General features: G+C 41.8%; 1 protein-coding gene across 5 annotated transcripts in view; it reads right to left on the bottom strand.

Moving 5' to 3' along the window:
• Positions 1–4718, bottom strand: part of sbf1 (SET binding factor 1) — a 65985-nt gene extending 61267 nt beyond the window's left edge. For all 5 annotated transcript variants that reach the window (XM_061030431.1, XM_061030433.1, XM_061030432.1 and 2 more), the window contains exon 1: positions 4507–4718. In XM_061030431.1, the coding sequence (XP_060886414.1) occupies positions 4507–4561 (55 nt within the window). In that variant the 5' untranslated portion in view covers positions 4562–4718. The remainder of the gene's footprint in view (positions 1–4506) is intronic.
• Between the last annotated feature and the right edge of the window lie 11518 nt (positions 4719–16236).

Raw genomic sequence — 16236 nt, 5'->3', positions numbered from 1 at the left:
ATTTTAAGACTTTTCAAAAGCATGACTGAATGTATCTGTCAACAGGACGGCTTGGTGACCTGTGCAAGCTAAAGAGCTACAAGGTGCAGCCACACATCTTTCATGCTTTTACTACTTTTTTGTGATTGTTGCAGCCTGAGCATGAAATGCCTGATTTTGCAGCAGATTTTCAAACATTTGCAGTGAATGATGGAATGTTTTGAGGTTTTTGTTTCCCCAATAGGAGCACAGGAATTTGCAAAAACTGTTGCAACAGTTTTTAGTCTTTTAAGTAGCCTTACAAAAAAAGGCTTGAGATTACAGCAATTCTGAAAAATGTGCTATTTTTTTTTTGCATTAACAGACTGATGGCAGAGGCGCAGATGGCCTCGTGGTTGCCTCACAGCCCATGTGTGGAGGCTGTGGTTCTCAAGGCAGGCAATGTGTCTTGCAGCTCCTTTCCTGCATGACATTGCCCTCTCTATGTGGTTTCTTTCTATAGCCACTGTCCCATCTGAATGGAGCCTATAAAGTGTGGAGCCACATGTCCAATGATAAAAACTTGCCTTCATCAGGCAGCGGTGTAAATAGAAATTGTTTACACAACTTTGAGGCCACAAGAGGCCTGTCACATCGGATTGTGTCTGACCAGGAGTTGCACACTGGTTACAATGCAAACTGGCAAAAAAGCATTAAGCAGCTAGCTGCATGATAAATCACATTTTCATCATACAATAAACAACAGCAACAATAAACGCATAGCAAAAGCCTGAATTTATCACAATGAATAAGAGATCATCCAGGCCTAACAGGTTGATCAAAGGTGAAAATAAATTGTTGATTTTTAGCCTGACTCCTGATCTAGTATTTTTTCTTTTAAATTAAATAGATAATAGGTTATGGATAAAACGCACACACAAATTCCAATATTTCTTCAGAGCTTTTATTTTCCAACATTACCATCTATAGATTGGGGTTTTCTAAAAGAGGTATTACTACCATCCACCACATTCTCTCAATGGCCGACAGATTTCATACTGCACGCCGTCACACTGCCATACCCTCAAGACATCTCACAATGAAAGCAACAAGTTAACCCATCCAGTATCTGGACAAGGAACTTATGCAAGCAAAAATCTGACAGAGCAATAAGGGTAGTAGTCATTTGAATAGTATACTACAGTATCAAATCAGACTGTTTGCAGTGTCACTATTCTTAACCATGACAACATTATAGTACAGAAACAGAACAAACACCCTGAGATTTGTAGACACAACAGCGTGCACACTCTGTCTGCCCTGTGTGCACCTCTTTGTGTCCTCTAATGTTGTGAATGGTCCGAGCTTGACTGTAGGGCTGCAGGGGTGTGTGTGGTTGTCACTCTAGCCCTGAAAAAAACAATCCCGCTTTCTGTTTCAGGCTGTTATGGCAATGACCAAGCGGCACCCTCAAACTGCACCGCCAGAGGCACACAGATGGAGCTACAATAGAGCCTGTATGCTGGCATCTGTGTGTGTGAATGCATGCGTGTCTCTCTACTCTGCCTTGAATGAGACCGCCTCACACATTCACGCACACACACACAAACACACGCCCCTTCTTTTGGTTTTCAGACATGCACAGGGAGACAATCTGGATTCTCGTTCTAAACATAAGTCCTCCCTCGGGTCCTCTCCCTAGCTTCCTGTTTGGGCCTTGGACTGCGCGATCCATTTAGCTGCTGGGTGCTCGCTGCGGCGGAGGAACCGCTGTCAAAACACAGTGACACGCTGGGGAGTTTCTCAAGAGACCCTTGAAAAGAGGACCACACCCAAGTGGCCACTGTGGATCCTTCTCAACTCATAAGCAGCCATCTTGGCTCTAAATTGGATCCACTGATAGCATAACTTAACGTCTGGGTTGAGCACAATGTGAGCAACCTGACACCTTACAGACAAACTGAGGGAGTGAATGCCCTCAGGTTAGACGAGGCAAACTGTGACTTTTTTTTCTAAATGAAGTAGGAACAATCCATCTCAGAGCACAGACTGTGATCTGCCTGCAGGACGTTCTGTGTGTAAACACCCACCAGGTTTCTGTTGGTGACGGCAGATGAGCAGTGATGATGTCAGCCCTGAAAACCTGTCAGTGCCCACGCTTGCAAAACATTCCTCTGACTGAGTGACAAACAGCAACCACTCACAAACACACACACACACAAAAAGCACACTCACACACTAACACACACAGGATGCATGAAATATTTAGACACCAGAGGAAACTACTGTGCTGCAGAATTCCTGGTATTCGTCCTATGATCGAGGAGCACTGTTTTCTTTGCAGTCAATCAGTAAGAAAAGCACAGACACTTGACTAGATTCAAATATAGACCAAAATTATTTATATACATTTGCAAAAAAAATTGCAAATCTGGGGCTTCAGGCTCTGAATGCAACCTTCACCTGAAGCAGAAATTGATTATTAATTAGTAAGCATGCTTTCAAAAGGAACATCCACTCATTTTGGATACGCTTTTAGCTAGATTCTTCAAAATTCTCTTCACATTCCTACAACAATCTTTAAACAAAATATTCTCCAAAAAAAGGCAAAAATCTGGGATCATCTTTCTCAGAAATGTGACACAAACCACAACAGCTGTGATCGGTCCACTTGGTATCTGTGCACCAAGACTACCAATGACACTGAACTCTAGGCATGCAAACCAGTTTAAATGTCCATAACCATAAAGTTTCAGCACTTTGTTACTTTCTAAATGTAGTCCAATGTGATCCTCTTCATCTCCATTGCTTAAAGTACACGAAGAACATGAAAAGCTCAAGATGACACAGAGGCCACACCGCCAAGTAGAGTTTTGGTCGTGTACTTTCTGACACACCAGCCTCACTTTAGCCAAAAAAAAGGCTAAGTGAGGCAGAGAGAGTCTATGTGTTCAGAGTTGGTGATTTTAACATTGCTTCACTTTGTTGGAAACTTTCAAAATCTAGCTTTGTGTTGCTGTTGACAACTCCAGCATTAACAGCACTCTTCATCTCTCCTTGGCTGTGATGTTTGACAAACAAGACAAAAAGGAGAGCATAAGACAGTTTCAAACAGCACAGCATGAAGAAGTGCATTGATTTCACTGCAAAATGCTAACTTAGGAAGTTAGTGAAGGCGGTGTTGAGGATGATTATGAAGGTAGGAACTCCATTGCATCTTCTGAAGATGTTTGGAACAACAACATGCCTCCACCTAGAAACTTCATAGGAGTTACAGTAAACAGTGAGGCAACAGTAAAGGGGGCAACGCCAACAATCATCACCACCTTTAAGTGTTTGGTTTTACAAGCATGGGAGCCTTGATCCATTAGAGCCATTGTGGCTTTAATGTCTGGTTCCCAGATGCTTTTTACAGGCTTGCTCTGCTCTGCATTGCATGCAGGCAGGAAGGAGTGTTTCTGCAGCGTTTGCAGTGTCCACGTTATAACATCCTGTATTCACCGCCCCCTTTACTCTGAAAGAAGAAAATGCAAGATGCAAGTAGTGCAATCAGAAAAGGGATGCAAGTCATTGAGTTAAGTCAGTTCTGTGGGTGCTTTTAGCTGCAGGGGGACTCGTGATGTTACAATTTGCCTCTTCTGAATAAATCATAGGTAAATATCCACTCTGAATAAAACACCACAACGTTACAAGATGCATGCCTCCATCGGATATGAGGGTTGAATATTTCATGATTAAACGGGCCATTATACTGCACAGATCTAGGCCAAGGCTCAAGCCAAAGGGAGGGGGGCTCAGATAACGGTCCAAACCCCCCCGTCCCAGCAACACAAGGGGATGGGGGGGCAGAGCTCCGGTCCGAGGGGGCGCAGGGAGGGGCAGGGCAATCTGGGTTAATCCACACAGAAACACAGACAAGGAAAACAATCAGCAACCACAGCATCGATTTCCAGTTTTAAAATCCATCTTAAAGCGGAAATCAGCACCAGAGTGTCCCAAGTGAAGCTGCTGTGGATCCTGCAGCCAGAAGCACTGACACCCCGCTGACCGGCAGCCTGCCTTCATCTCAATGTCTGCTTTAAACAAACGCGTTTAAATCGTTGCATTTGCTGGATTTGTTTGTGAGAGGCAGCTGAGGAAGATGTGGCTGAAATTGTGAAACGACTGAATAAATCCGTCTTAGGTCACAGCCGAGCAGGCAGCCAGCCCCCCTCAGTGCTAGCCCGGCTAACGTTAGCTCTTAGCGGATAAAGTTTTCTGTCAACAGAGTGACAGTTTGTTTTGCTAATGCTAAAACATGACTGGAAGTTAAGCATTCAAAAATAATTGAGCGTTCAATGTGCTAACATCACCAGAAATGCGGGACACCAACTGACAAGCTGGCATTTAAATACCCTAATCCCCGTGAGGCCTGCGCATCCCCGGCCCACAGTTAGCGGCTAATCCCCAGTTGACAGCGCCCAGCACGGGTCAGCTGTGATTAGCGGCCCGGCCCGTCCCCGCCTCCAGCCGTTAGTGCTAGCATTGTAGGCTAACTCAAACACCTACCTCGCTTGTCGAGGTCGTAAGTGACCACTAAAAAGTAGTCGGCGAGCCTGGCCATCTTGGGAGCTCACGGCGACAAGCCTTTCTCGATAAATCCTCTTCTGTTTTTGTCGTCAATACTCCATTTACGTCCTACCGGCGATAGACACATCACGGGGAACGGTAGCATCCTTCCAGCTGCACCCCGCCGCCATACTGTCAGTCTGCCGTGCCCTGACAGCGGAGAGCCGCGAGTCTGCGCACTGAGGGCCTTCAGGGAGGGGCTGCTCGGCAGGAATGTCCCATGTGAGGAGCCAAACCAGCTCAGGGGCCAAAAGTCTGACCAAAACCTATAATAAACCCAGCAGAACCGTCGCTAGACACGAGTAAAAGGTGGTGAAGATAATGGAAACACTAAACATATGAAGGCCAACAAGAGAAAACATCCAAGACAAATATTATTTCAAAGGGAAGCCACATGAAACATAAAATGATGTAAGGTAGCCAAGTGTTTGGTCCATATTGGTGACTTTTAAATCGTATAAATAAAGATTTAAAAGGCTGATTGGCCCTTTTTCTACAGAAGAGGATTTGGGCCAGGGCATGAAAGGAATATTTTTTCTTTCATTTTGCACTTTGAGAAAAAAGTCGAAATGTGGAGAATGAAATTGAAATTCAATTTCGAGAATAAAGTCAAATTTCAGGGAAAATGCTTTGTTCGCTCACAATAAAGTGACAGTAAATTAATTTTCAGTGTGCCACAATTGAGAAAAAGATGAAATTTCAACTTGTTTTTTCGATGTGCGTAATGGTTTAAAAATCTTCCTCCTGTCATTATTTATTTTATCGTGTCTGGCCCTAATTATCTTCCGTACTAGACTCGGGTAAAAGGTGAAGACACCCTAAACATAAGAAGTCAGTCAAGACAAATACTATTGCAAAGGGGAGCCAGGAATTCTAATATTGTTCAATCAGAAAGAGTCAAATTGGTGACTTCTAAATACATTTTTATAGCTAATCTTATAAGTAAAGATTTAAAGGACTGATTGAATTTTATCATGTTAACTAGAGGAACCTTGGTGCTGCAGTGTCACATTGAATATGCAGATGATAACAGATCCTGACAACATTGGTGGGATGCGAGGAAGACCCGATGACGGCCCACATCCGTGTGGCCTGTCCTTGGCTGTCAGCACTGTAACAGCCTCCAGAGAATTCCAACACTTCCTGCGCTGCGATCTTTGACCCAAAGTGCTTATCACTCTCTGGTTGAAAACAATCCCGAGTATGAGATGTCACATATTTCTTTGAGAGCTTTGTTTTCCCGACACTGCAGTTACAACTCGTCCCCCTCTTTCCACCCACAGGGATGTATCTGCTCTTTACAAAACACTGCTTCTAACAAACCAAATCTGTGTTTACAGCAGATTACTCACATGATTTTTTCACGCAAGCAGAGGTCTGAAGCTAACTGTATCCTAACCTTGAACCACACTTGACAAATTGCCAGTGAGACAAGACGTGTGAGGAAGAGAGATACACAAAGACAAAAGCAGTTCAGTCTTTCCCTGAATGTCCCCTCAGGACACTGACACTCAGTAATGAGGTTGTCTTTGCTCTGACAAACTTGAACTCTGAACATGCTCACTTACCACTCATATTGTCTTTAGTGTAACAAACCGTGTTGTGCATTTTAGCTGGAAACCTTTCCTCTACTGTGGCTGTTCCTCTTTTAGCAGCAACATGATGCTGCACAGGGACGTTTTGGGCTTGTGACTGGTAATAATCAGTCCACAGCAGCAGGCCGTCCCCAACAACCATCCAGAGGAACCTACGAGACAAGAGAGCTCAAGAGCTCCCAGGAAAATATGTGGTTAGTAACTTACATGATGCATGAAGATTTACAGATAGTGACGTGCAGAAATATGATGTGAATGCACAGAGCGAGAGAGAGAGAGAGAGAGAGAGAGAGAGAGGAGCTCAGGGTGCCAGTTCCCCTGGTAGTCTCAGACCCATCTCATGTTCTTCACCCTGCGTACCAGCTCCTCCCCCCAGGCAGAAGATACAGGGTACCCTTAGGTAGGAACAACCGTTTCAGAAATACTTTTGTTCCCTTGTCCATCAAAGCCCTCAACAGTACCTAAACTGTAATGTGTGTGTATATGTGTGCATGTATGACGTGGTGTGAGTGTGTGTGTGAAGATGTGTAGCTCTCCCTGCATTGTTTATCACTTTTCTTAACTATAACATATTTATGGTTTTAGTAATCCACTTGTATGGAATTTAATGATTATTTAACGGACATGTTTTACTGACGAATGAATGTATTTTGTTATTTTGTTACTGCATCAGAGCTCTGTGAAGTCCAAGACAAATTTCCCACTGGGACAATAAAGTTAATCTTAATCTTAATTCTATAGCAGCATCATTAGGAGCTGGTCCATACCTGTGCCAGCCCTAACTATAAGATTTATCAAAGGGAATGTTTTAAGCCTACTCTTTAAAGTGCAGAGTGTGTCTGCCTAACCGGACCTGTGGGAAAAATTACCACTAAAAGTTGAGGCGCTGGTGGCTCAGTTGTTAGTTTTACAGAGGTTATAGTCCTCCAAGTTGGCAGCCCAGGCTAAAATCCCACCCGTGGATCCTTTACCTCATGTCATCCCCCTCCCCCCCCCTCACTCTCGCCCTGATTTCCAACTCTATCCACTTTGTTAGAATCCGACCTGTGGCTTCTTTCCTGCATGTCATTCCCTGCTTTCTCTCTCTATCTGATTTCAGACTCTGTCCACTGTTCTATCTCTCCAATAAAGCCACAAAAAGCCCCCCAAAATATTTTTTTGAAATTAATTAAGCAGCAGCAGAATAGTTTTAATTGTTTGGGTGGGACTCGCATTTACTCCTAATGTCAGACATAAAAAAAAACTGAAATGACAATATTTAAAAAATGTTCTAAAGCTCATTTATAATACTTTAAGATGCTCAATACTGTGTTCATCGGATCATGAATAACAAAGTTAGAAGGTTGTTGTGAACTTGGGTTTTCAGAAGCTTGAAACAAAGAGATTTGTTTTTAGGGAGAAACTAGAAATGTTTTGAAATGCATTAATTTGCATTTCTGCGTCTAGCTGCTGTACTGCATGTTTTAGAAACAACACTTCGGTTTGCAACACATCTTCCTGAATCTAAAATTAATCCAGAAAGTATTTACATCACCTCTAAACTGGCCCGTGTTAAACTGAGTGTTGCGGATATAGCGAGCTCGAGCTTCTTCTGACCAACCACAGAGTCGTATCAGATTGTCTTCACACCTTATGTCTGGCAAGGAACTGAATCAAAATGACACTTTGCAATTTAAAAAAAAAACAGCCTCAGGGCCTGATATGCTCTAACAATAGAGAATTATGTGAACAGCTACACAAACCAGATCATAGTTTGGACTGAAACTAATCATTACTTAACCCGTGAGTCTGATAAACTGCTGATTAGTTACTTCCTGTAGTTACTGTTCTCACATTAGTGAAAAAATTGCCTGAAAAATTGTAATTGTTAAACCAGTACAGAAGAAAACATTGATGCTGGTAAATGGACATGAGTTTGAATCGTGCTTTTCTAGTCCTCTGATTATTCAAAACACACACATTCACACACTGATGGTAGAGGCTGCTGAGTAAAGAGTCCATCAGTATTAACTCATTCAGTCACACACATTCAAACACAGCAGATGAAGCAACTTTGGGTTAAGTGTCTTGCCAAAGGACACACTGAACATGTGGCTTCAGGAGCTGGGGATCGAACCCCTGCCCTTCGGATTAAGAGACGACTGCCTCTACCAACTGAGCCACAGCCAACCCAATCAAACCTATGTGTCGGACACTTGTACGTGTTTATTGTATATAGTGTTACATGTTGTGTGCACGTTACATTTACTTTAGTAGGTTATTGGATACATGCTTTTACTAATACTTTATTTTTTTTGGTACATTGTTATGTCTGCTCAATGCTGCTCCATGTCTGTCCTACATGATATACATTTTTTATATTAACCAAATGCTACTTTATGTGTATCCTGCATGGTTTATGTATTTTCTCCTGTGGCTGCTTATTTGTCTGCTTCATTACTGTCATGATATTTCTATTTGTAGCTTTTAGCGATGTTTGAATTTGGGTTTTTTTAGGGAGCCTTTTATAAAATCTGGCCAGGGACAACAGATGAAAATTAGCCTTTTGGCTAACTCTGGCATATTTACCGAAATGTTTATTAATATGCAATGTCCCTGTAAAATAAATAAAATAAAAAAATAAAAAATACACTCAAACATTTTGTGACTAGCCCAAGCCTTGTTTTAGTCATGTAGTTTAGTAGAAACAACCAAAAATGTCCAAAAAATGTTACCAAATCACCCAAAGAAATCCAGAACATTAAAGCAAAAATGAATTCTCTGTTTCTGCATGGCCAAAGTTTTTCTTATAAGCAGAATTCAGAAGCTACGCTTGTTGAAATCCAGGCTTCTCAGTTAGATAATGCATTTTCTCTCACACTATAATATTATTTCTGGCATGCCATAAACATGTCTCTGGGGGTAAAAAGTGTTAGAGAGCTCAGAGCTGCACACGCTTAACAGACTCTAATTTATAATCTACGTGTGTTGCAGCTTTGTCATTTTGCCTTTCACCTTTCTTTTACTTTTGTTTCTAAGAACAGAGAAGAAGAAAAGAGCAGGTGAGGTATCCGTCTCATCACTGGTTTTTGAGTTTTTGACAACATGCAGGCCAATCAGAGCACAAAGCTGTTCCATCTCTGCAGGATGCAACGGACCATGTGACTTCCTGCAGACGAACTAGCTCATAGGAAGTGGTTTGCAGGCCTCTCTGCACATGAGACAGCAGACTTCCCCTCCGCTCAGGTGAAGCATGACAAATTATAAAACGCTTCATTAGTCTGACTCCCCCCCCGAGCTGAGACGAGCACATGCAAAGAGATTAACAGCACTCTTTTCATTAGGTTACACACGTCATCGTTTGGCTGTCTTTTTTGAGGGGACTCTTGAACTCACACTTACAGATTTCTGAGTGTTGCTGCTGTAAGTGGAGCTTCTCTGTTTCTGCACCTGTCATGGCCCTGTGGTTAAAGACTGTGTGTACAGTAAACTGACGCAGATCCTGATTTGTAACAAGTGCGTTTGTACTCATAACACCCAAGAGAAACGACCTCGCACAGAAAACTGTGACACACATATTGTGTATCTTCTGTACTATAAATAAAAAATGGTACGTTTTGTATTCATCTGCAATAGAATCAAAGATGAATTATACAAATATGTATTTAAATAGGGAGCCTAATAATTCAGTATTGAATCTGTATAAAGGTTTGTGGGCTATTTAAACTTCATGAGGGTGCCGCCCCAAAATACAAATCTATGATTGGCTATTTAATGCTAAATTCTTATAACTTCTATAGCGCTTTTCTAGTCTTCTGACCACTAAAAGTGCTTTTACACCGCATGTCACACCTACACATTCAACCCTCGACCTTCCAGCTGAGAGACGATGACTCTACCAGCTGAGCCACGTGACTCAGAGGCGGGACTTAAGTTAGACTCAACTATTCTGGATGATTCCAACGGTCTGCTGGTAGTTTTGGTGTTAATGAATTGTATTTTTTGTTAGTACTTTCATTTGTAAATAAACACAAGCAGAAACTCATCCACACTGTCAAACTTGCGATGGACTTTACCTTCCAATAAAGTTTTTTTTACTTTAAATTCTGACTTTGGACATCTTTGTTTCTGAGTGCCTAAAGGCTAAAAAGGTTAATGTTGCAAACTTGAGTTACTTACAAGTACAATTCATTAGTGGGGATAGAAGGAAAAGAAAGAAATTCATTTGCATGTGTGTTTGTGCCCACAAACTTCATGCCACTCCTGCATACGTCAGTGCTCCAGGTGGGCCACCCCAGGACTCTCTGCAGACCAGAGAAGTTTGACATCAAACTGCAGACTCCTTTTGTGTGGAGCTTCTTTGTGCTCAGGATCAACTTTCGCCGCCATCGCTCGAGCTCAGTCATTATCGTTATTTGAAGTGATTTTCTGGGAGCTGCGCTGTTATCAGCCACTTCTGTCCTTCGCCACCTTGGTTCCCACACTGAAATCTTATCCCTCATTGGTCCACAGAGCTGGCAGAGCGACGTCTCGTCAGCTCAGCTTGTCTCCTCCCACGCGTCCCTGCTCTCTCTCTCTCTCTCTCTCTCTCTCTCTCTCTCTCTCTCTCTCTGCTGAGCGGCCATGCCAAACAAACTGGGCTGAGATGACTCGGGCAGAGACAACAAGATGTCCAAACAAACTAAACCATCCCAAACAAGCAAAGTGGATCAAGTTTACTGCAGGCTGACGGCACCACAGTGGGAAAATGTCTCCAACTCACAGGGATTCAAAGATGACTTATGAGACTAATATTCTAAAATCTAAGACAATGCCTCTCTGTCCTAAATATTCACACGTTTATTTATTTGTATTATAATTCCTTGTAATTCTGGTTTCCTTGTTGGTGTTGTTGTAGTTGTAGATGTTGCATTTTTTTTGTCGTGGTACCTGCAGGAGTTGTTGTTCTTGAAATAAGTGTTAGTTCAATCAGGTAAATGAATTAAAGATCAATATTTATTTGACATATGTGATATTGAATGATTCTCAGAGAATCTTTGGCGCTTGAACTCTAGATCAGGGTGATCCAAGATGTCTGCCCTGAGCCCCCCTGTGGAGTCCAGATGCTGGTGGTGGAGGCGTTAGCTGATGCTATCGTCTGAGGCTGATGGTACGAAGAAGCTAATTGAACTGTGAAGACTGGGGTTGATGAGAAGATGGTTGATGATGTCACCTGAGGCTGATTGGATAAAAAAGCTGATCGAACTGAAGAACGGGGATGATCAGAACAGTGTAAGATGTCATCTGAGGATGTTGGGATGAAGAAGGTGATGAAACTGCGAAGGCTTTGGGATGACGGGGAGTTGGAGGATGAATGACCTAGTAGAAGAGAAAGCCATATTTATAAAAGGCAGCAGCAATATGATAGGCTAACGGTGAGGGAGTGGAGCAGTGTTAGTGGATAGATGTGACCAGGTGATGTGAACAGCTGCTCAAAGACAATGAGTGAGCATGCATGGAGGAGCCATGTGACACTGTGTGAGAATAAACAAACCCAGCATACAGAATATAGTCTTCCTACATCTGATGACAGTAGTGGACAGACAGATAAGAAATAAGAATTGGAGCTTCATAGCATCTTTAAAAAATGGGTTTCCAAAGTGCTTTGACATGCAAACAAAAGCATGAAGCATAAGAACCCGAAAACATAAGAATGAAACAGCATCATCCTGCAGTGTCACAGCACTCTAGGACACTTTAAAATCCAAGAAGTCAAAAAACTAAAACATGAAAGAAATGTTAAAAAGGTTTAAACACTGCATCGTAAAAATAAGCGTTTTGTTAATGCAAAAAACTAACTGTTTAACCCCTCATGACGTGTTTCCTCTCCTGAAGAACTTCAATGCATGCAGTATGGTTCGGTGTTGGAGCATGTCGCTACGATTAACGAGACTTTGAAAAACGAGGTTACATCAGACTTGAGAAGCATCAAAGCCCCCTCACTTCCAACGGCATGACAGTGAGTTCAGTTGATGCAACGTAGAGTTCACTAGAGGGCAGCAGCAGTCATTACACCACAACACTCAGGCTCCTGATGGAGAGAGTTTATGTTAGTGAGAAAATATTTTACTTTAAGGTTGATTAAGAAGCATCTCAAATTAAAGAAGCACAACACAGATATCACAGTGACTTTAGAGAAGCGGTGTTTTATGTCCCTTTATCTCTGAGTGTGCCATTTATTGATGCAGAGAGGGAGGGAGGGAGGGAGGAGGAAGTGGAAGGTGTGATCTGCAGGTGTGGTTTATTTTGCTGGAGTCAATACTTCATTAGGATAATAAGAATAAGAGGATGTTTCTCTAAATGATAATCAATCAATCAATCAAACTTTATTTATATAGCATTATTATTATAATGATTATATAGATCAGTCGGCTGCAAAGAAGAAAAAACCCGCTCTTTGAATCAGCTGATGTTTAGATACTAAGAGCTCATAGTTTTCAAATAAAAAAGTATCAGATAAATGACGAGGAGAATGTTCCTCCTTTAAAAAGCTGCAGGTGTGGAGTGTTTGTCAATTAAGTCCTTCAGCTGAGCAGCGTCAGATAACGTGTGACCTCGGCTGTTTGTTTTGGTTTGTAATCCATCTGAAGTTAAAGTTTAGACACTTCAACATCCAGCTGCAGTGAACGACTATCACATTAACCTCCAGAACACATTAGAGCAACAAATGTCTGCACACACTGGAGCTGTTTACAAGCAGAGCATGCTGCTGCATTCACCTGCACATCCACAGTGATGCATGTTTATGGTTTATCAACATGTTGGATTGAAATGAGGGATAATCCTGTTACATGGAAGGCCTGTTGGGTGTGGTATTTATCCTTAAATGTTTTTAAATCTAAAATGAAAAACGTGGATGGAGTTAAAGTAATTAAAGATTTTTGTGTTTAGCCTGATGTTTATTTATTAGACCTCTGAACAATCAGAGAAATATTTATATCTTTACTCATTGTTTAAAAGTTTTTGCCAGTTTTATTTAACTTTTTTTTTTAACTTTTTTGTTTTATGAACTTAAAAAAAAAGCAGGTTCTTGGCTGAAATATTTCAGTATTTCCTTTGACTGCAAGCTGTTTGAAAGCTATTTAACATCTTTAGCACCCTCTGTTACAACTCCAAATGTGAGGTCTGAGAGTGCTTCAAAACTTGAATGCATGCAAGAATTTGGTCATTGTTTGCCCATAACATTATGAGTAATGAGCCAACACTGCTTATTGCAATGTTTACACAACCTTTAAAGCAGGATACGTCTCATCCAGTGCAACATCCACATTATCAAAGATAAGAAAGAGAAGAACCGCACAATGAAGAGTTCATTCCTCTGCTCGTTGATCACTTGAAAACTTCCAACAAACTTTGACTTTAAGGGACGAGACAGAGGCTCTTTTAAAACCCTCCATGTGTTGCATTTCCTGGATGTTAATTGGGGCCTGACGCAGAAGTAAAAAACCAGGGAACGACTGAGATTCAGTCTTACATAAATCGGGTCGGGGTCAGTGGAAAGGTGACCCAGTCCGTGTGTTACTATCAGCTGTCTGTGTTGGGAAATATTTCATGGACTGCACACAACTCCAGGGTTTAAAAGTACAGGTCTCATTACACAAACTGATTCCTGAAAATGAAGCCAAACTAAAGGCCGTGAAGATTATTCCATGACATCCAAACCTGGATAATGGTGTGGTACGGACTCTGATGGTACAGCTGGATGACTACAGGAGACGATCAAAAGAAAGATCTGAGCCGAGCCGAGCTGTGAGACGATAGCAGCAGGGGTGAGAAGTTGGCAACTATCACTAACGAAACCGCCGGAGCGAATATCACTCAAGCAACTTTCACACCAAGCACAAGGCAAGGATCACAAAGCACAAGAAGGCCAGGTCTGCCTGTCGAGAAAATCACAGATTTGTGATGTTTATTGTTTTCAATGAGTTAGAAAACTTATTTGGCTCCAAACCTAACCAGCGGCTGTGCAGAAACTTGGGGCAGGTTTCGTTCCTTTCGATTCGTTTTATCTCACTGAACGTTGGTGCAAAGTTTGAGGACAGCACGACTGATGCAAAAGCTGATTTGTAGTTGAACATTTTAGACCACTGTTAATCATAACCACTTCTTCAAACTATGGAAATATATCAGTGTTACAGGACACATTAAAATTTGCATGAGAAGCATGACTGCAGAAACATCTCAGACTGCAGGGGTCTATATTATCATAAACACACTCAAAAGTTGGTTATACCTTCACACTGTCATGATTTATTTACACAGAGAATACACAGACAATCAGGGGTAACGAGACAGAGGTGAGCACAATCAGGGTGAAGGAGCACAAGGCGGGAAAACAAAGGGGCAGAGACAAGGGAAAGTACAAAGTAAAACAGGAAGTGACAAAATTCCATAAATAAATTATCGAAGAGAAAAACATGACCTCAAGGAAGTTGACGGGTTGTGTCAAACTGAGCTTACGGAACACTGCGGCAAAATATTTTTCCACAGGAGCAGCCCTGACAGATTAACTCGACCTACTCTGAAGTATCTCATCACAGCTGAGGACAAAACTGTTGTGTTACACTTTTGTTGAAAGCAATCTGGATTTTTTATTATGAAACTACAACAGAAACATTTAGACAACACCTTCCTTTCCTTTCTTTCTTTTTTGAAGACCTAAATAGTTTGCAGTTATTTATATACTAGTGTTATTATTTTTTAAGTGGGATGGTTTACATACCCATGACATATGAATTTGGACTGGTGTTTTGATGTTACTGGTTTGTTTGATTGTTTTGTTTTTGTTTTTATAGTATGCTTTACGTATGTCTTTTCGTTTTATCACATTGGTGTGTTCATTTTGGAAAAATAAAGTACAAAAAAATAAATAATAGTTTGTAGTTTGAGTAAAGAAAACAGAACAAAACCAAGAGTTACTCAACTACTTCAATCTTTTAACAATTTACTTAGCAGACGCTTTTATCCAAAGTGATGTACATCAGAGAGTAAGCCACTGAAGGAGCTTGAGCAATGCAGGGTTAGGTGTCTTGCCTAAGGATACATTGACATGTTGCTCAGCTGGGGATTGAACCCTCAACCGTCCGGTTGAGAGGTGACGACTCTACCAACTGAGCCACAGCTGTCCCTGTCCCCAATTGCCATAAAAAACAAAATTGTCTTTAAAGTAGCAGCATGCAACTGCAAACTATAACAATGTTAAACTGATCTGACTGCATGTAGTTGACTGCTCGTCAATGCAGAATAAGAGGATCAAATAAAGGTTTGCATGTTTGTTCTGGGTTCAAATTCTTGCTATTACACCTCCTGCATGAGCAGCTTTCTGTTGCAGGCTTACTGACATTTATGTACTTCCATGAAATGGTGTTGCATCACCAAAAAGACAAACATTATATCCTAAATCTCCTCATGGCCATAGGTGTAGTAGTGGGGGTGGGGGGGAAGTGGGACTGACTACCCAGGGCTCCAGTGGAGGGAGGGGCGCTTATTGGGCCTAGAAAGGTAAAGGTATCTTACTATATGATCAGACATTAAGGAAACATGCTATGTTGAAGTGCTGGCTTCTCTAACAACAATGCAGCAGCCAGTATGTCCTCCTTCTAACTTTAGATTCTGCTCCTGAATGCTCTGGTCGTTTTGGACACCCCTCGGTTTGCCAGATATGAGAGCAGTTATCAGGTCAAACCAACAGGTGTTGCAGCGATGGAAGCGGGCAAGAGAAGTGGTTCAGATAGAAGTTGTACCTGACCTAAAAAGCCTCTGCATGTTTCTAATAAGCTCCACGAGCAGAAACATGCTCAAACTAGGATCAATATTGGAGATGCTTTTGAAAAATGGAGAGAGGTTAGAACACAGAAAGGTTTACAGACCCATACAGAGCTGGATAAACACTGAAGCTTTAGTGTCCACCACATGGTGACCTGTGTGAGCATCGACTCTAGAGAGGAGGGGGGCGGGGGGAGACAGCTCTCTATGATGTTTAGAATTTAGACTGCAGTACCCGTTTTGAACACTAGGTGTCACAGTTACATACTGCTCCTTTAAGTGTAATAGACTT

Source organism: Labrus mixtus, chromosome 22, assembly GCF_963584025.1.
Source record: "Labrus mixtus chromosome 22, fLabMix1.1, whole genome shotgun sequence".
Lineage (NCBI taxonomy): Eukaryota > Metazoa > Chordata > Actinopteri > Labriformes > Labridae > Labrus > Labrus mixtus.
This window is presented reverse-complemented; position numbering and strand designations above follow the sequence as displayed.